General features: G+C 46.0%; 1 protein-coding gene across 1 annotated transcript in view; it reads left to right on the forward strand.

The window, feature by feature from the left end:
* The first annotated feature begins 317 nt into the window (after positions 1-317).
* Positions 318-21,863, forward strand: part of LOC148028684 (protein KINESIN LIGHT CHAIN-RELATED 3-like) — a 29,176-nt gene continuing 7,630 nt past the window's right edge. The window contains exon 1 of the mRNA XM_087687472.1: positions 318-2,521. Within this exon, the coding sequence (XP_087543598.1) occupies positions 492-2,521 (2,030 nt within the window). The 5' untranslated portion in view covers positions 318-491. The remainder of the gene's footprint in view (positions 2,522-21,863) is intronic.

The following is a 21,863-nucleotide window of genomic DNA, read 5'->3' on the forward strand; positions in this document are numbered from 1 at the left end:
GATGTTCATGAAATGACATTTTAAACATTAATGCACATGATCATAAAGTAGGAACTAAGTTTGGCCATGCAACAAGTTTTTGCAATATCCCGACCAGTGCTTAAACATGTTACAAACCATTGGATGTGGTGAAACAAGTTGAAGGGATTGAGACAAATTTAACTACTCCCATGCAATGAGTTTTTGCGATATCGTAACTGGTGCTCGAACTAGTTGGGAACCACTAGATGTGGTGAAACAAGCTGAAGGGGATTCAAACGAATTCAAGTACATATAGCTTGGTACTTTTGCCAATGTGAGAGCACTTTGAACATTCTTTCAAAATTGTGAGGCCGACTCATGGCACTAGGCTTCATCACTGATAAATGGCTAGCGGTAGTATACATACTTGTACGCAGAAACAAAATTAGTCGGCCGACGATGAAACTAGCTGCGTGTATGTGTGCATCAAAGGGTCTCCTGGGTGGCGACAGGCATGACAAAAATATGCAATGTTCTTAGGTTCTCCCGTGTCGAGCATGGCCGCAGGCAGGGCGATGGCCGAGAGAGTTTCTATTAAGCTCAGCCACCTACTGAATATTAAGGGGGGAGGCCATCAGCTTGTTGGCCGAGGTCTGACAGGGCTCAGAGAAAATAGGCTTCTCTCACGCGGGATCGCATCAAGTTATGCTTACTTTCCTACCAATCAGCTGACGTTGGAACTCGACCATGGCAGCTGCAGCTCCAATCCGTCTGGTAGACTTGAGCTACCCATCCCTGGCACGCATGGCAGGGGGACTTTGTGCACGTCGCAGATTGTGCCATTCCTTCACACAGGCTTACGGGACTTGGCAGTGGGCCTGTCTCGTAAGATGAAGAACGGTGGAAGTTTCCGTACACTAGTTTCCCAGAGCCTCGAACAGCAACCGATTGTTCCGAATGCATTAGATGATCAATTGGCAGGCTCTGCTTGTGCTTTGCAGAAGCAGGCGGCAGCCTTGGAAGAAGCTCAATCATGCAAAGATGCTGCTATGGTGATTGAACCTCCAAGTCCAAATGTGCAAGCTTGGCCCTCATCAGAATCATCTGATAGTGCGAGTGAACTATCAAGTTTAAGTGATTCAGACACTGACTTTGAGCATGACAAGGCTGAGCTTTTCTCACCATCTGTTCTGATGGGGGAGAATGTGGAGGCTCTCGAGGCTTCTCTACGGCATTTGGAACAAAGTACTGATGCTCAAGACCTGAGAATAGGTGGTATATGTCTGAGGCTTGCTCAACTATGTGATTCCTTAAATGAAGACCCTACTAAAGTTTTATCATATGGACAGAGGGCATTGCAAATTTTGGGGTCTCCTGAAGTGTCATCAGAATCTGCAATGTGCCACCACGTAATTGGGTGTGCCTATCACAAAATGGATGAGCAGGAAAAGGCAATCGATGAACTTGAGCGTTCTGCCATGATAATTGAAAAGTTGGGGCCATCAAAGGAAATGGAAGTTGGGGCTTTGAAATATGCTGTTAATTTTCTTTTAGGGCATATAAAAATGTCTCTTGGGAGACATGATGAGGCATTACTCAATTTTCGGCAAGGTCTTGCTGTTAATGAAAAAGTTCTGGAACCAGGAAATCCCGATCTTGGGATGTCCTATCAACAAGCAGCAGAGGCATACATGGAAGCGGGGGAACCTGAAGAAGCTCTGATCTTGTTAAAGAAAGCATTGCCTGTCTTTACAAACTATTATGGCTCAAAATCATCCCAGGTTGCCACTTTGAGGAGTCTAATGTCAGCCGTATACAATCAGCTTGAGGAGTATGAGAAGGTTCTCTCAGAAAATAAGATGGTCAGACCCATTTTAAAGAGCTTAGGAAAATCTAAGGAAGTAGCATCCCTTGATGTGGCATCAGCTGAAGCTTTAATTGCTCTTGAAGAATATGAGAAGGCGATTGCAAAACTGAAAACTGTTGTGAATGAGACTGGAGAAACAAGCTACAGTTCTCAGCATGCATTGGTTCTCATTGCAAAAGCCTATGCTATTCTGGAAGAAGCTAAGGATGCTGAAAAGTATTGCAAAAAAGCTTACAATGCTCTAAAAAGCCATGAGACTAAGATTGAGGTTGGAGCAAGAATGGTGGAGTTAGCTGCGGTTTATCGCAAATTAAATGAATTAGACCAATCAATGGAAATTCTAAACAGAGCTTTGGGGGTTTTTGAGAAACATCCTGAACAACGAGCTGCTATAGCAGATGTTGAAGGTCAAATAGGGTTGCTATTTCTGCTTATGCACAAACCTATGCAGGGTTTGCCATATCTTGAGAAGTCTGCTGCAAAACTAGAAAGTATATATGGCCTGGAGGATGAGGAGTTACTACCTGTATACAACCACATCGCAATTGCTAACCTAGAAATTGGAAAGCTTGATGAGGCAATAGCTAAGTTTGAAATGGCAAAGAAAATATCAGTTGAGAATCATGGACCAAATGATCCAGATACCATTGCAATATTCAAAAATCTTGCTAGTACATACACTGCTGTTAGCAGGTAACTCTTTTTGTTTTGCTTGGTCTCTTTCAGATGTAAATAAGAAAAACATTTTAGGTGCTAGTATCACATAGACATAATACTAGTTTGTCACAAATTAATACTTGATGATGCAATATATAGAGATTGTAGAATGTGACCATATTGAAGTGATAGTAACCAAGTGTGTTTTTTCTTGACAAGAATGAGAGCAGTATTTAGATGTTGCATGTGGCCTTAAATGTTACACTAGCTTGATTTTGGTTTTGGTTTTGATTTTGATTTTAGTTTTGTTTGCCCTTGGTGCCCCTCTGAGAAGATGCAACAAGGGCCCTGATTGAATAACGGAGCATAAAGTAGTAACACTCAAATTCATAGAAGTAGACCTGGTAGGTTGTGAGGAAGTTTTTTTTTTGGCAGCTTATTTAGAAACAACGTGATTTGGTCATTAGAGGACTTAGGAGCCCCTGTGGTAGTGTATTCAGCGAGAAGTTGTTGATACTCAGCCAACTTGACCTTGAGATAATCTTGGTTAGAGATTTTGAAGTTTTGAAGCTCATGGTTGAATGTGATATAACGAGTTCTATCCAAAGCTGGATAGCGGTTAGTCAACTATGCCTATCACTTGGATGCTAGGTCAAAGTGCTGTAACTAGGAGTGAAACTCAGGGAGAAGACCTTGCATAAACTCGACTATGGTGGAGGCATTCCTAGCCTTCTCCACGAGTGAACAATCTCATATGGAATAAGTGAGGGATCGGGTTGGGGTTTCAACCCTTGAGTAGGGTTTGATAAGTTCTGAGAGTTGAGAACATGTCTTATTAAATTTGACCAAGTGGTGTAGTTAGACCTGCTAAAAAGAGTGTTGTCAGAAAAACATGCTCGGCTGATGAGGAAGATGGACCATGAGGTGTTGAATAATAAGGATAAGGAAGGGTAGGAAGGAGGTGGAGGGCAATAATGAGGAGGTGGGTAGGTAAAAATAGGTTGTGGGTTTCCATATATGGTGCCAATGGTGGAGGCACTAGAACATAAGTGTTTCCATAAGGTGTCAATGGCGGTGGAGGGGTTGAAACACAAAAGCCCTATCCAAATGTTGGTTGGGGTACAATAGAATGGCTAGTAGGTCCACTAGATAAAGCCACAAAAGTAAACTGTGGTACTAGAGTTGATCCACACTTAGGAAGGCCTTGGAGGGTATCCCATGTGGGGAATATTCCAAAAGTGTGTGTACAGGAGGTCTAACCTCCCCCAAATGTGCATTCGCACCATTGGATGTGAAAAGAAAGAGGTTTTAAAGGACGTGCCTATGTTTTGTGAACCCCTGGTATAGTGTGTGTGAAGATATGCTAGGGTTTGCTCTTAAGAAACACTTGACCGAGACTAAAATACAAGACTCAGACAGAGAAGCAAGACTCAAACCCTAAACGCAAAACGGAAAATGCAAAAACTCAAAACTCATAGAGAGAAGAAACTTTGAAGTGAATGAATGCTGTAAATGAATGTAAGAGTGTACAGAATGCCCAAGGGTAGAGCAATGCAGTGTTGGAGAGTGATGTCCACCGAAGATGGATCCCAAGTGTTGTGACCACTAGTCGGAGTGTTGGAAACACCAAACGTTGATCATTAGAGTGTTAGGGAACTGAGGCGACAACAAGAGAGGTGTTTGCTGATATAGATGGCTTGCTGGATAGCAAAAATGCACGTACTGTAGCTGTCGCCTAGTGGGAGAGATGGCAATTGTGTTGAGATGCTCTAAACACAAAAACACAATACCAATCGTACGACAAAGCACAAACTGATAACACAGACACAGTTAGGGTTAGGATTAGGGTTGGGGTCGTTGAGAAACCACTTCTTCAGTTCACACAGTTCATTTAGGGTTTCGCACCAATAGCCCCAAAAAGGGTTGGTGTCCAAATTTTGGACATTTTTTAGTGGGCGCCCACACAATTGTGCGCCACCCTAGATAGCTTATGCCTATAGATAGGCAGTCACTTCACTCATTCTTCACTTCTACCACTCCTACCACTCTTTAGTCATTCTTCACCCCTCTTCCTTCGTCATTAAATACCCTTCTCTTCTCTCATCAGCCCCTTCTATTTGCCCGCATACCCCTTCAGAACATTGCGGTTTGTGGCTCTTGGCTGCCTTCACCCTTCCTCTTCTGCTTGAGGCACCCTATTCCATCATTAGGCCTTGCGTTTGGAGCATCTTCCAATTGGTGTCACCATCGTGTGCTTGGCGTTAGTATCCTAGCCTCTGGCGACTATCTCCATTACCAAGCGTTAGTGATTTTATAACCCCGTCTATCACAGGGGTTGTTGGGATTTACATTTTTGCAGCTTGGCTTCTCCTCCATCATGTGGTGTTGCTCATCTATCATAGGGGCTGCTGGGACGTGCGTTTTTGCAGCTTGGTGTCTCCTCCATCACCTAGCGTCACTCTTTGTCATAGGGGCTGCTGAGACTTGTGTTTTTGCAACTTGGCTTCTCCTCTATCACTTGGTGTTGCTCTTCTGTCAACACAGAGGCTGTTGGGATGTGTGCTTTTGCAGCCCAGCTCATCTTCCATCATTTGGCATCATCATTATCCACCCGACGTCAGCTTTGGGATGCTCTCTATGCGTTTGACAGCTCCAACAGTTTGGGATTTGCGTTTTGCTACCCAGGGCACTCCCCGGCATCAGAGGATTGCGGTTCACTCCCTTGACATCTGGTGATTATCTTCCACATCTTCGACGCCATTAGAGAATTGTGGTTTGCTCCCTCAACTGCTGTCCTTCATCTTCCAGTCATTAATTCGATAGCCCACTGCTCGGAGGATTGCGTTTCACTCCCTTCATTGTCTAAATTTCCCATAGGTGTTGTTGCCTAATTTTGGCAAGCGAGTGTAGTTATCTTTTGAGCTTCGGCCCTGGTGTATCAACTTTTCTTCTCATAGCATGATTCAATGCATCATCACCGTGTTCTTCTTGTGGTTTTGAGTTTTTATTCTCTCTTAGTGTTTGCCATATACACTCGGTGTTACTCCTTGCCAACCCTACTCTCTCTGCAACGTCGCTTATTTTTGACATGGTATTAGAGCATACTTGTTATTTTCTGACATGGTATCAGAGGGCAAGAGCTTAGAGAGCTAAAGACGCTGTTCATTAGAGAAGGCAAAGACAGGTTGCAAGTTCGGCATCATCTGCTAATTTTCCCCTTCATTTTCGTTGCATCATCAGGAGACAGAGATACCCTTCTCTTCCTCTCCCATCCACCCACCCTTTTACAAGTTGATACTTCGGTGCTATGACTTCTCTAGAGGTAGATGGACAAACCACTAGGTGCTTCTTTTCTGGCATCATCGGAAATGTTGGGAATAAAGGCCCTCGTACCTTTTAATGTGCTCGGGTGTGAACATATCCTTAGCACTTGTACTTACACATATATCTATCTAAAAACCTAAAGTGGTACACTCGTCACTGTACCCATACAAAACGTGCTCACTCTCTACTCTTTGACTCTCCCCGTGCTAACAACCACTCACTGTCTCGATCTTTGTGCTCCTGGTCACTACAAATTGGTATCAGAGCGGGCAAGGAGTGCACGCTTCTCGGGACATCCGGGCTGCAGAAGGCGAGCAGGTTGTGAGTTCGTGGGCGACGGTTGTTGCAGGCGTGACAGGGCAACTGACAGGCGAACTCTTGGCGGGAGCAGACTGATAGTTGATGGAAGTGTTGATTGTTAGATGAAGGCAGTGTGGACCAGATGACGGACGTGGCATGGTCCAGCAGGCGTGATGGACAACAGTAGGCGCGATGGGCAGTAGTAGGGCTCACGGATGGGACCAGTGCGTGACGGAGGGGACCAGTGGGACGTGCCAAGGACGGGACCAACGGGGCTCACAGGCACCAACTGATGGGTCAACGGACCCGTCACCCGTCATCCATTTCTTTTTTTTCAAAACCTTTTTGAAATTCCTCTTCCCCTACCAAGGGTTCACGCGTGGAGGCACAGCTTCAAATTTTCGTGCAATCTAAGCCTAGAAATTTGGGGCTTCTCCAGAGTGAGCATTGTTCATGCAAAATTGAGGCATCTGTGTCGGAAATTGCAGACATTGTGTGCATTTCAATTGGGGATTTCGCCAAAATTATTAAAATTTTGCTCATCTGAGTGAAATTTCTCAACATTGGACCCATGAAATTTGGGGCTTTTACCGTATTGGTGAAAATTTGTTCAGCTGAGTCAGATTGGCTGACATTGGTGCACATTTGGACCCGAGAAATTTGAGGCTTTTGCAAAATTTTGTGAAATTTTGCTAATTTTGCCCGCTTTATGCTTTCGAGAACATGTATTAATGCAATTGGGACAGATTGGTCAGTAAAATTTGGGGGTTTTGCTGAAATTGCTCTATTTTGGCAAAATTGGCCTATTCTATGCATGTCAGAGACAGTTCAGATGTATAGTTAATGCTTTGAGCACAAAATATTTTGGGGCTTTTGACTGTGCGTGTCAAATTTTATGCTTGTGGGTATATGTACAACAGAAATTGCAGTTAACATTTGGGACTTCTCATGTAATGTGATGCATTTGCCCTTGGAACAGCTGTAATCAGTTGTGGAATGCTGTAGCACATGGTTTGGTGCTTCTGAAAATGTACTTACAGATCTGAAATTTCTGCTTCTACGTGGTCATTTATTGCTGATTGGTATTTGTTTGTACCTTGGTTACTTGTGTGACAGTTTGGGCTTGCATTTGCTGAATTTTTGGCACATTTGGGTTGAAAATTATGGCTAGCAGTAGTGACAGCAGTAATCTCATGCACATAAAGAAGCTTGAAGGAGCACGTAACTTTGCAGATTGGCAAAAACAATTCTACAATATCCTGTTGCAAAAGAAGTAGGCAAAGCTGATTAAGACAAAAGAAGCAAAACCCACAGATATGGAACAGGACGATTGGGATGAGTTAAATGAGCTTGCATGCTCAACCATCGAGCTATTGATTTCTGATGCCTTGTTGTTTAACATTTAAGGTTTGGATTTTGCATATGCTATTTGGACTCGACTAGAAGAATTGTATGCACAGAAGAGTGTCGCAAGCAAAGTGTATTGACTGAAAAAGCTTATGGATTTGTGTATGAAAGAGGGTACAGCAATGTCTACTCACTTGAGTGAGTTTAACTCCATTTTTAGCCAACTGGTTGCCTTGAAGTTCTTGATTGATGAAGAATTTAAGGCTACATTCTTACTTTGCACTCTTCCAGAGAGTTGGGATACATTCAAGACTGCCATGAGCAATTCTAATGCGATTCTTTTGTATGCTGATGTAGAGAGTGCTCTACTCATGGAATAAATGAATTGGCAGAACAATGCATCGAGTAAGTCTTCTAGTGCTTTGCATACTAGGGACAGATCACAGCAGAAAGGCAAATCTGATAGCAAGGGACGCAGTAAATCACGTGGCAAAGATGTTGAATGCCATCATTGTGGCAAGAAGGGTCACTTTAAACGTGATTGCTATAAATGGAAGAAAGAGAAAGGAAAGGGCAAGAAGACAGATGATAGCAAGGAAGAGAAGAAAGAGGGTCAACCTAAGAAGATCAGTGTCAAAATTGAAGAGGTAAATGTAGTCACTCATGACAATGACAGCAGGAATGACGTACTCTTTGTCTCTTCACACTTTGGTGCACATGCTTTACTTGCAGATATAGATGATGACATGCATACCTGGATTCTCAATTCAGGTGCTTCCTTTCATGTCACCCCTCGTCGTGAGTGGTTCTTTGCCTATACAGGGGGTCAACATGGTGTTGTTCATCTTGGGGACAATTATGCATGTGACATTGTAGGTATTGACAGTGTGCAGTTGCAGTTTTAGCATGGATTTGTCTTCATACTTTAGCATGTATGGCATGTACGTCGGCTCAAGAAGAGCTTGATTAGCACAGGGCAAGTAGATGATGATGGATTTCAAACTACCTTTGGCGATGGGAAATGGAAGATTTGTAAGGGATCTAGAGTGATTGCCGGAGGTTGTAAAAGTGATACCTTGTATCCTCTCCATAGATCTAGTGTGAGTGATCATATTGTTGCTGTGACCGAGCAGCCAAGTGTTTCTTTGTGGCATGGCGGCCGGTTGGGATACACGAGTCAAACTGGAATGAAAGTGCTCTTTTGTTTGGGTTACTTGCCTTGTCTTCGTTATGTTGATTTTGAGCATTGTGATCATTGTGTTTTGGTAAACATGTACAGACGTCTCATAAAAAGTCTCTTTTGCTAAAATCTTCTCCTCTAGAGTTAGTACATTCAGATGTATGCCAAATGCCAGGATTATCTTTAGGGGAAAGAAATATTTTGTCACCTTTGTCGATGATGCTACACGAAAGGTATGGGCTTATTCTATTCGTAGCAAGGATGAAGTGCTTGACAAATTTAAAAAATTCTTAGCATTGGTTGAAAATTAGATTGATAAGACATTCAAGTGTCTTCGCTTTGACAATGTTGGGGAATATGTGTCCAAGGCTTTTCAGGCATTTTGTGATAGCAAAGGGATAAAGAGGGAGCTCATTGCTCCTCATAATCCACCCCAAAATGGAGTTGCAGAGTGTATGATTAGGACTATATAGGATAAGGTCCGTACAATGTTGTCTCATGCTGCATTACCCTATGGTTTTTGGGTAGAGGCTGTTATGACAGTCATACACTTAATTAATCGGTTACCAAATAGGTCTTTGGGGGGGAGTTTCCCAAGAAGCGTGTTTGGGCAAGCCACCTTTATATGATCACCTGAAAGTGTTTGGCTGCGAGACTTTTGTGCACATTCGTAAAGAAAAACGCAGCAAACTTGAGCTAAAGTCTTGTAAATGCATTTTCCTAGGATATGGTGATGGGATCACGAGAAAAGGAAAGTAGTACGCAACAATGATCTTATCTTCCGGGAAGATCGCATGTATAAACAGTTGTAAAAAACTGAGGAGGTCTGAGGGTTGTATTCTGGGAAGAAATACCTTTTGGACAACAAAGTGTGCCCGTTGTAGAGCAGCAAATACCTGCTGTAAGTATACCTGTAAATGCATAAAATAATGCTGGAAATGATCAGCCAGCTATTGCCCATGATAATGAGCTACTACATGTGCAGGAACAGCCAGGACAGCAAGCTGTTAATGTTGATTTGCAGGCTGAAATGCCAGGACAGCAAGCTGAAAATGCTCAACAGCCAGCAAACAATGATCATTGGGTTAGGAGATCATCTAGAGCTACTAGACAACCTGATAGATTCATTCCTGGTGCAAACAATGTGGCTGATTATGTCATCTTGACAGATTGTGGTGAACCGTCTTGCTTCAAGGAGGTAATGGATAGACAGGACAACAAGAAATGGCATAAAGCCATACTCTTAAAGATGGAATCTCTTGAGAAGAATGACACTTGGGACTTGGTGTAGTTGCCTAAAGGGCAGAAAATCCTTCCATGTAAATGGGTTTACAAGATGAAGGTCACTTTTGGTTCCTCGCCAAAGTACAAAGCAAGATTGGTTGCGAAGGGGTACAAGCAGGAACATGGAATTGACTTTGATGAGATCTTCTCTCCTGTAGTCAAGATGACTACATTGAGAACCATTTTGGGCTTGGTTGTAGCTGAAGATATGGAGCTCATACAGATGGATGCAAAGACTGCATTCTCACATGGTGATCTGTATGAAGACATATATATGCAGCAGCGTGAAGGGTTTGTGGAAAAAGGGAAAGAGAAGATAGTATGTAAACTTAAAAGGAGTTTATATGGGTTGAAACAAGCACCAAGAGATTGGTATCATAAGCTAGATACATTTATGCAGTCTCAAGGTTTTCATAGAAGTCAAGTGGATCACTGCTTATACACTACTCTATCTATCTCAGCAGGAGTATATCTCCAAGGTTTTGCAGCTTTTGAATATGGAGGGGGAGGGGGAAACAATTGAGTTTCCATTGCCTCCATATGTGAATCTCAGTGTAGAGGACAGCCCTACATCTGATGATGAAAAGGCTGAAATGACCAAGATACCATATGCTTCAGTTGTTGGCAGTTTGATGTATGCTATGGTTGCTACATGTCCTAACATTGCCTTTGCAGTGGGAGTGGTTAGCAGATACATGGAAAATCCTGGCAAAAAGCATTGGGAAGCAGTGAAAGGTATTATGAGATACCTCAAAGGCACAAAGGAGTTGTGCATCTGCTCTGGAAAGCAGAAGGCATTTGTCGTTGGCTTTACGGATGCAGACCATGCTGGTCATGTGGGTTGCAGAAAGTCCACTTCTGGTATGTGTTTACCTTCATAGGAGGAGCAGTCTCTTGGATCTCCAGACTATAAAAGTGTGTTGCATTGTCTACTACAGAGGCAGAGTATGTGGTTGCCACTGAGGCATGCGAGGAGGCTTTATGGCTTTCACGTTTGGTGGGAGAGATTGGCATTACAGAGTTACCTATTCTCCATTGTGATAGTCAAAGTGCTATTATGCTAGCACGGAATCTCGTCTTTCATGCAAAGACGAAGCACATACATGTGAAGTATCACTTCATTAGAGATGTACTTGATAGCAAGAGCATTGAGCTTGTCAAAGTGCATACAGATGATAATCTTGCAGGCCTTCTCACGAAGGGTCTTCCAGCAGAGCGGTTTGCCCATTGCCGACAGATGATGGGAGTTGGATAGATATATATATTTCAGCTTTGTACATACCTAGACTTAGGTGATTCTTTTGTTAGCCTGCTCTTTATCAGTCTCAGTCTGTCATCTCCTGGTTGTGAGCTCCTGTCAGAGTCTGACAGGAGACAGAGGAGCTCTGTCAGGACATTTTTGTGGCTGCTCTAGTCAGCATGCAGCCCTGGGTTTGTTCCAGCCCAAACTGGGCTGGTTTTTGTCCAGACTGCCCATTTTCTGGGCAGTCGGCCAGATCTGGCCAAAGTCGGCCAGATCTGGCTGGTCGGCCAAATCTGGCCAGGTCGGCCAGTTTGGCTGGTCGGCCAGTTTGCTGGACTGAGGGCTATTTATATCAGCCCCCCCAGTCAGTCCAGCATTGCTCTCTGCAGGTACAGCACTGCTCCCTCCGTCTCCGTCTCCGGCATTGGTGCTGCCACTGCTTCCAGTCTATCCTGGTTCCCTCACTGACGCTCCGGGCTGCGTGCAGGGACTGTTCTGTCCATTCCAGTGTATTCAGCATTCATCTCAGTCAGTGCAGACTTTCTTCCTTCATTCTCTGCTTTCTCTTTCCTCTCCTCTGTGTTGGTGTTCTTCCGCTGCGCACTCTCACATGGTATCATCGCCTGATTGAGAGCACGGAGGACGACCCTCAGGAGTGAGATACCCGGCTGCTGCTGCCAACAGATCCACAACAGCCAGGCGACTGCTTCAGGAGGCTGCCAACAGATCCATCTTAGCCAGGCGACTGCATCAGGAGGCTGTTCAGCCTGCGTTTGCTGTCCACGCTGCCTGCAGAGGCTGCCACGTCATTCAGCGACGCAGCAACCCTGCGTTTGCAGCCAGGCGGCCTCTCCTGCTGCTGGGCGACCTCCCTACAGGCTGCGTTTTGCTGCTCTGCAGGTCGCTTCCCCCCCAGGCGGCTCCTTTCTTGCTGGCGACCTCTGTCCGGGCTGTTTCCTGGTGCTGGTGGTCTCTTTTCTGCTGTTAGACATCAGATCTCCTTGCGTTTTGCAGATCCAGGTGTTTGTAGGCACTCTCTGCCTGCGTCTTGGTGGTTGGTGACCACATTGCTGGTCCTATTTCGACAGCGGCACAACTTTCTTTGGTATTTTGCAGATTGGAAGATGTCTTACCAGTTTTCAGGCTTTGAAGACTTAGAGGATGAGCTTCTCTCTCATCATTCCTCTGAGCGGAGGCGGGATTATCGTGAAGTTCGACATCGGGAAGACCCTCCTCGCACTCGTCCTTCTTCAGTCCATGCATCTCAGAGGGTTCCATCTACTGCGAAGGTTTCTTCAGTAAAGACTGCTTCAGATGTGCGGATGCCTTCCTTGATTCCCTCTATACAGGTGCCGATTCTCCCTTCCTTTCCGAAGGACGATAAGTTGGATGGTTCCAACTACTCCCTATGGTCATGCAAGGTGGCTTGGATCCTTGATACCTTTGACCTTTGGGAGCTTGTTTCTTCGCCCATCGACCGACCCCCCGTGGATTCGTCCGATGGCACCTCTATGGACCGTGCAGCCTTATGGGATAGGCTCAACTCTCGAGCCCGTTCCTTTCTTTTTATGAGTCTCCATGATTCTGTTCTTGTACATGTTCACAGGTTACAGACCGCGGCGGAAGTGTGGACAAAGCTTGCGTCTTTGTATCAGCACAAGACATTTGCTCACAAGATTTCCTTGGAGAAGAAGTTGCGGATGCTTAGTCTTGATGGTTCTTCTTCTATGAAGGAGCACATCACGAAGATGGAGGATATGCGAGGCGAGCTAGCCTCTCTTGGTCGTCTGATATCGTCTGAGGATATGGCGATGATTCTGTTGACTCAGCTGCCATCACCCCGTTATGATGTCTTCTACACCAGCCTCATCACTTCGAGGACCCGTGAGACACTCCTATGGGAGGAGCTTTCCCCGCTTGTCTTGGAGCATGACGAGCGACTCAAAGAGGTGGGAGCCAGTGGCTCCACCAAGGCATTTACGGCCGGCACAGGTGGCGGCAAGAAGAAGAAACAAAAGAAGGAGAAGGCAAAGGACAAGAAGGAGGAGGACAAGAAGGATGCGAAGGAGAAGAAGCCCAAGTGTCCCCATTGTGGGAAGGGCACTCATCCCGAGGAGAAGTGTTGGCAGAAGTATCCCCATTTGAAGCCTAAGGAGAAGGACTCGAAGGCGGCCCCAGCCACAACAGAATCTGCGTTTGTGCATCTCTTTGTTGAGGAAGACACTGCCCTAGCTTCTACCACACAGGAGAAGCCTTGGCTCGTCGACAGTGGCGCATCTTCACATATGACCTTCCGTCAGGATTGGCTTCAGGATCTTCGTTCCAGAGGGGGTACAGTCACCATTGGTGACAATTCTACAGTTCCTGTTCGAGGAGTGGGGACTTTACCTATGTTTTCTGACAGGCGGTCTTCCTCCGCCAAAGTTCTCTATGTCCCTGATTTGGGTTTTAACCTATTATCTGTGCATGGTCTTACTCAGTTGGGTACCCGAGTCATTTTTACACAGGATGCAGTCACAGTGGAGGATGCTTCTACAGGTGATGCTCTTTGGACAGGTACACAGGAGGGTGGGCTTTATACGCTCACAGCCTTGGCTGTGCGGACTTCCCATGAGCTTGGGCTGCTTTGGCATGCTCGGTATGGTCATTTGAACCTCGATTCTCTTCGTCGGGCTTCTCGGAGGAAGATGGTGGAGGGACTTCCTGATTTCCCTCCTCTTCACACTTTGTGCCCTAGCTGCTTGAGGGGCAAGCAGCACCGGTAGCCTCACCCGCAGGTTGCTTCTAGGCGGGCTACTTCTCCGCTTGAGTTGGTTCATACCGACCTTTGCGGACCTATGGGCACGGCCTCCCTTGGGAAGGCCAAGTATTTGATGCTGATTGTGGACGACTTTAGTCGTTATGTGTGGCCTTATTTCTTGGAGTACAAGAGCGAGGCGTACTCCCGTTTCTGTGAGTGGCAGATGTTTGTGGAGACCCAAACCACTTCCAAGGTTCGTGGTGTTCGAGCTGATCACGGTGGAGAGTTCACTTCTCACCTTTTCTCTCAGTTTTGCAGGGATCATGGTATTCGGGTGGAGTATTCCCATCCGAACACACCATCAGAGAATGGTGTGGTGGAGCGTGCGAATCGGACCATGATTGAGATGGCCCGATCTATGCTGGAGCATAGGAGTCTTCCTCCTTTCCTTTGGGGTGAGGCGGTGGCTACAGCGGTGCATATTCGCAATCGCTCTCCGACTTCGGCATTACAGGACATGACTCCGTATGAGGCTTTCTTTGGCAAGAAGCCTTCCGTGTCCCACTTTCGCATCTTTGGGTGCGATGCTTTTGTCCATGTGGACAAGAAGAAGAGGAAGACGAAGTTTGACTCTAAGTCGCGAAAGCTTATCTTCGCTGGTTATAGCACGACCACGAAGGGATATCGGCTCTATGACCTGACGACGCGGACGGTTGAGGTGAGCAGGGATGTGATCTTTGATGAGGCTTCGGCCTCTGAGGATCCGATTGATGGTTCTATTACAGATGTTTCTTCATCATCGATGGACCCCCCCACCTTCTCTCCCTTCACTTCCTTCCAGGATGCCTCTTAGCACCCCCCCTATTCCTCCTCCTTCGGCTTCCCTTTCCCCCTTGGTGGATGTGCCTTCGTCTACTACGAGCTCTTCTACCGCCACTTCGGGATCTTCACGGGATATACAGCCTTCTTCAGATGCGGAGGATCTACCTTCACTCGGTGAGGGGGAGTCCCTCTCCGATTTGGGTGCTTTACAGGTTCCAGAGGCCCCCCGGTCTCCCTCATAGCCGCAGGAGTCTCTCAGGATTCCTTTATGGTATCGCCGGCTCATGCAGGATTCAGGTGTTACTCACTTTCCTGCTTCTTCTACAGGTCCCCGTCGATCAGCACGTTTACAGGCCCAGCGGGACAGTTCACTATGTGTGAACTATGCTCTTATGTCACAGATTCTTCAGGATTCCGAGCCTTCCACTGTAGAGGAGGCTCTTGCACAGGATATTTGGAGACAGGCTATGCAGGCCGAGCTCGACTCCATCGAGCGAAACCATACGTGGGAGCTTGTACCGCATCCCGCGAAACGGAAGGTGATTGGTGTGAAGTGGGTCTTTAAGACCAAATATCTTGCAGATGGCTCCTTGGACAAGCATAAAGCTAGGCTTGTTGCCAAGGGTTTTGCTCAGCGTGCAGGGTTGGACTACTTTGAGACTTTTGCTCCTACAGCTAGGATGTCTACCATCCGAGTTCTTTTCGCTCTTGCTGCTCACCACCGTTGGCTTGTCTATCAGGTGGATGTCAAGTCTGCTTTTCTGAATGGCGTTCTTGAGGAGGAGATTTATGTTTCACAGCCTCCTGGTTTTCTTGTGCAGGGGAAGGAGGATCATGTCTACAGGCTGCGGAAGGCTCTTTATGGCCTAAAGCAGGCTCCTCGTGCTTGGTACCAGTGGATTGACTGCTTCTTTCTACAGAGTGGCTTTGTGCGCTCCGCTTATGATCCCAACCTCTACTTACGGGTTGTGGATTCTCTTTCGGTGTTCCTCATCTTGTATGTGGATGATCTTATCATTACAGGGAGCGACACTCAGCAGGTGGAGCATACACGGTCCATTCTACAGCAGGAGTTTGACATGACGGATCTAGGGATCCTTCACTTCTTTCTAGGTCTGGAGATCTATCAGATGGCACAGGGCATTTTTATCTCACAGCACAGGTACCTCTTCGAGCTTCTTTCGGAGTTTGATATGGCTGAGTGTCGGCCTATCTCATGCCCCATGGACCCCGAGTCCAAGCTTTTGACAGCTGGAGTTCCTCTTACCGATCCCACCCGTTACAGGTGCCTTGTCGGCTCTCTTATCTGGCTGCTTCACACTTGGCCGGATATCTCTTTTGTGGTGGCTTTATTGTCTTCTTTTATGCAGACTCCTACCCAGGATCACTGGCAGGCGGCCTTGCGGGTTCTTCGCTATTTACAGGGGACTCGATCCTTTGGGATCATGTATGGAGATGGGATTACCCTTTCTGGATGGAGTGATTCTGATTGGGCAGGTGATGTGGATTCGAGACGATCCGCTACAGGTTATGCTTTCACCCTTGGATCTGGTGCTGTCTCTTGGAGCAGCAAGAAGCAGCCTACTGTGGCACTTTCTTCTACAGAGGCTGAGTATCGGGCCCTATGTTCGACCGCTATGGAGGCAGTTTGGCTCCGTTGCTTACTCGCGGAGATTGGCTTTTCCCAGACCGGACCTACGGAGCTGCGCGTGGATAACCAGAGTGCTCTTGCTCTGGCCAAGAACCCGGTGTTTCATGCTCGTACGAAGCACATTGAGGTTCAGTATCACTATGTTCGAGAGCGGATCGTGGATTCGGAGCTGGTGGTGGTCTATTGTCCTACGGCGGCCAATGGAGCTGATCTCTTTACGAAGCCGTTGCCTCAGGCTTCTTTGCTTCATCACATGCGGTTCTTGGGTCTTCAGACTCTCCCAGGAGTTGAGAGGGGGTGTTAGCCTGCTCTTTATCAGTCTCAGTCTGTCATCTCCTGGTTGTGAGCTCCTATCAGAGTCTGACAGGAGACAGAGGAGCTCTGTCAGGACATTTTTGTGGCTGCTCTAGTCAGCATGCAGCCCTGGGTTTGTTCCAGCCCAAACTGGGCTGGTTTTTGTCCAGACTGCCCATTTTCTGGGCAGTCGGCCAGATCTGGCCAAAGTCGGCCAGATCTGGCTGGTCGGCCAAATCTGGCCAGGTCGGCCAGTTTGGCTGGTCGGCCAGTTTGCTGGACTGAGGGCTATTTATATCAGCCCCCCCAGTCAGTCCAGCATTGCTCTCTGCAGGTACAGCACTGCTCCCTCCGTCTCTGTCTCCAGCATTGGTGCTGCCACTGCTTCCAGTCTGTCCTGGTTCCCTCACTGACGCTCCGGGCTGCGTGCAGGGACTGTTCTGTCCATTCCAGTGTATTCAGCATTCATCTCAGTGAGTGCAGACTTTCTTCCTTCATTCTCTGCTTTCTCTCTCCTCTCCTCTGTGTTCGTGTTCTTCTTCCGCTGCGCACTCTCACGTCTTTTTCTCCTCTGAAGACACATTGCCTTTAGGTTGTAGGTTGTTGGGAATAAAGGCCCTTGTGCTTTTTAATGTGCTTGGGTGTGAACACACCCTTAGCACTTGTACTGACACATATATATCTATCTAAAAACCTAAAGTGGTATACTCGTCATTGTACCCACACAAAACGTGCTCACTCTCTACTCTCTGACTCTCCCTGTGCTAACAATCACTCACTGTCTCGATCTTCGTGTTCCCAGTCACTACAAGAAACCCCACCGATGCTTGCCGACATGGACCTTTGCTCCTTGCCCCATTGGAGTACATGTGTCTATCCCTAGGTACTCGCTGTGCCACCTCCCCCTTTTGGGCCACAGAGTTTATTCTACACCGGCTTTCAGATTTTTATGCTTAAGGCAATAAGGCGCATCTGATGTGCACTTAGCCCTTTCGAGCCCCAAGAGGATCGACTGGTACCATGGTCTCCTTGCGACTGCTGCAATGTGTTATGGAGGTTGCTTCTGCTTCTTCTACGGTTTTAGGAATGCCACCTCAACAACCCACTATTCTGCACTTTGCTCCCCTGATAGATAGTGATTGTTGGATATTGTCATCTCGACAGTCCGCTCCTTTGAGAGACAGTGGCGGTTTGACCCCTTCTATTACTTCGGCTCCACAATATGCTCCATTGACAGACGATGACTGTTGCCCACCCTTGGCTCAGCACGAGCCTCTCTTTTCTCCACCCTCAACTACTCAAGTTCGAGAGGCCATCTCTGGGAGTTCTTTGATATCATCGACACTCCGGATACCTTCTTTGGCTCGATCGGCGGCACTTTCTTCACTATCAGATGATTTGGAGTCCGTGATCCATGTGTTTTTAGATTCCCTCTCATAGAGGGGGATTTAGAGGGGGCTATACTCTTTGTCCTTTGAGGGGGCTTCTACTTGTTTGGCCTTAAAGGGGGCTCCTACATCTCCACCCTAGGGGGGGCACTTCCTCATCATGAAGTTTGTCACCATCATTTACGATTTTGGGATGGCTGTCCTTGAGCAATCATTTCTCCTATTGATATGCAAGAGCTTCAAAGACCATCTAGATTGGGTCCGTGGAGGTCCAGCCATGATGTGGTGATGAGACCTTTGAATTCCTTCCAACATGGCATTATGGAGCTTTTGGCTTCTCTCCAGAGGTGGAGTCAGGTTCTACAGATCATCTCATCTTTTATTCCTTACTACAAGTTACCTTTTAGGTGGAAATCTTGAATCTCTGGGATCCTCTTTTTCTTTATCGTATCTCTATTCGCTCCTATTTCTTCATCCCTTTTTGGGCCTAAGGGGAGGTGTTGAGAAACCACTTCTTCAGTTCATACACTTCATTTAGGGCTTCTCATTGACAAATCCCAAAGAGGGTTGGTGTCCACGTTTTGGCCACTTTTTTAGTGGGTGCCCACACAGTGGTGCGCCACTCTAGACAGCTTATCCCTATAGATAGGCAGTCACTTCATTCATTCTTCACTTCTACCACTCCGACCACTCTTTAGTCATTCTTCACTTCTACCACTCCGACCACTCTTTAGTCATTCTTCACCCATCTTCCTCTGTCATCAAACACCCTTGTCTTCTCTCATCAGCCCATTCTATTGCCCTCACACCCCTTCAGGAGGACATTGCGGTTCGTGACTATTGACTGCCTTCATCCTTCCTCTTTTGCTTCAGGCACCCTATTCCATCATTAGACCTTGCATTTGGAGCATCTTCCAATTGGTGTCATCATCATGTGCTTCGCGTCAACACCCTTTTCCATTGAGCTCCACCTTCACTGCGTTTTTAAGTGTCGAGATCTTCTCCTTGCTTGGTGTCATCATCTTCAGCTTGGTGTCAGCATCCTAGCCTTTGGCGACACTCTCCATAACCGAGAGTTAGTGATTTCATCACTCGTCTATCATAGGGGCTATTGGGACTTGCATTTTTGCAGCTTGGCTTCTTCTCCATCACTTGACGTTACTCGTTTGTCACAAGGGTTGCGTTTCGCTCCCTTCATTGTGTAAATTTTCCACAGGTGTTACTGCTTGATTCAGACAGGACATTGCAGTTAGCTTTTGAGCTTTGGCTTCGTTGTATCAACTTTTCTTCTCGTAGCATGATTTAGTATATCATCATACTGTTCTTGTGTTTCTGAGTTTCTCTTTTCTCTGAGTATTTGTCGTACACACTCTGTGTTACTCCCTACAAACCCTAGTGTCTCTCTCCACTGTTGCTTATTTTTTTACATGGTATCAAAGCATACCTGTTTTTCTTTGACAAGGGTAACTCAAAGACCATGAACATAGAGAAATGAATGACTGCTGAATATACAATGCTTATGCAACAAACATACTATGTAGAGAGTGAATACTCTACCACAAACTTCTGTATCTTGAAGATTAGGGCAGGAGTAATGAGCTAGAGAGTGTGTCGTACTTTGAACGGATCTTGAAATGTAGCAAGGCAATCTTTGGATGTCGAACATGTCACAACTCTATAGAAACAAAATTTGTATCCTTTTTCATTAATTTGTCTATATAATGATTTATTAAATTTGTTTCCTTTGCACTAATTAGATATAAAGAAAAGTGCATTGGAGCTGGCCACTGATGAGTGGTCACAGGTTATGGTGGACCCACGCGGTGGGTTAGAGAAAAGATAGTTCACACTTCCACCTATATGGCCCGATTGGGCGCGGACCAGAACTCACGCATATCAGGGTTAGACTCGCACACAAAAAGGATTGATGCCTTGAAGTGTGGGCTAGATCCGCCAGAACAGACAGTTACAATCAACAAGATGGCATGATCATGAAATGCTTGTACAATGTGCATGTGTGGGCTGAAAGCTTGAAATGTACATTTCTTTGCATAGGAAAGTCACATGAAGATTCTGATACCGTTTTTGCGATGTACACGGAAAAAGCTTTCATATGACACCTATATTGGGGGGTCTCTAAATTTTAGGAGCCTCGAATTAGCCTAAAAATGCTAGTTCTAAAAAATAGGGATATCATTCTAAAAATAGTAAATTCTGTACTCTGACTGTGCTTACTAAATTTGGTTGCTTCTATTCTTGACAGTATTCAGCCCAAAAAGGAAGGCCATAGAGAAGAGACAAGTGTCAAGACACTTGTCACACAAGTTTTCAAGAGTCCCACCACTTGTTACATCTCATGTCATATGGCTGGACACTTGTCTTGTGCTACTCCACTTTCCCCTTTTGTACTAGCTCTTTCCTCTCCTATAAATAAGAGCTCGTTTTTCTTCATTCAGCATCTTTTTTCTTTGCCGTAAACTCATGTACAACACCCACAGATAGCCAAAAATTGGCCCCATCCATCTGTGAGAGTGCGCTGCGGAAGAGGAAATACGAACACGGAGGGAGAGAGAGAGAGAAAGCAGAAAATAAGGAAGAGAAATCTGCACTGACTGAAATGAATGCTGAATACACTGAAATGGATTGATCAGTCCCTGCACGCAGCCCACAGCGTCAGTGAGGGTACCAGATCAGGCTGATGATGATGGCAACACCACCACGGGGGAGGAGTGTCGGAATCTGCAAGAAGACAAGTGATCAAGTGGGGAGGGGGGCTGCCAATAAATAGGCAACGGACAAACCCTAACCCTAACCCTAAAATGGGTGCAAACCCTAAAAATGCCCTAACATGGGCACCCCACAACAGTGACCAAAAAGTGGCCGGGCAGCCAGTGGCTGCCCACTAAAAGAGGCCAAAAGGAAATACACATCCTAAGATAGCCAGTCAAGAGTGACTAGCCTCCCCCATCATAACACATGACAGACATGTCAGGGCTCCTAATGTCCTCATTTGACTCAGACTGAGGCTCACAGGCAGGAGATGACAAGGCATGATAAACATGACTGCTAAGACCATCCCCATCATCATCCCCCACTTCTCCATTATCAAATTCCTCCATATTCCCTCTTCTATCACTGCTGTTTTACAGGACAGCAAGCCTGTAAATTCATTACAGCACCTCCTTCTCGAGCTCTTTCTTCCATTTTAGCAACAAGAAGCAAGCCCTATCCATGTATTGCTGATCAACGATGGAGAAAGGCTGATTTCCCCTCTTTATTCTCTCATACTGTAAAGAAATCAATTCTTATCATTGCATAATAGATAATGCATATGTGTTTGTACATCTTTGCATGATCTTGTGAGAGTGAGAATTACTTCTCCTCACTCTCAGGTTGATTGTAACTGAGCTCTTCCCTGGACTTGGGTTGAGCAGAAATACATTCCTTCGGGGGGGGGGGGGGGGGGGGTTTGCCCATCTTCAACCCTCAATCTTGTCCCATTACTTTTTACATTTTCATGGCTGTAATTTTGTGAGTAATTTTCATTTTCAGCTTTAAGTGTTCATTCTCTTTTATATTAAATCTCGAAAACAAGCGAATATCATAATTGTTAAGCATACTACGTTGTTCGGGGCGTTTACAGTGGTATCAGAGCTTTGGCTTGGTCCTCACCCCAACACTGCCATTCAAAGTCTTAGAGAGGAGAATCAGCAAATTCGTGAGCAACTTCTCAAACTAGAAAAAGTTGAGAATCCCAAAGAATTCAAGGAAAGAAGCCCATCTATTTGAAGGAGACAAAGCCATA

This window comes from Lygodium microphyllum, chromosome 11, assembly GCF_053477565.2.
Source record: "Lygodium microphyllum isolate KBCC chromosome 11, Lygodium_microphyllum_v1.1.10, whole genome shotgun sequence".
NCBI classification, from domain to species: Eukaryota; Viridiplantae; Streptophyta; class Polypodiopsida; order Schizaeales; family Lygodiaceae; genus Lygodium; species Lygodium microphyllum.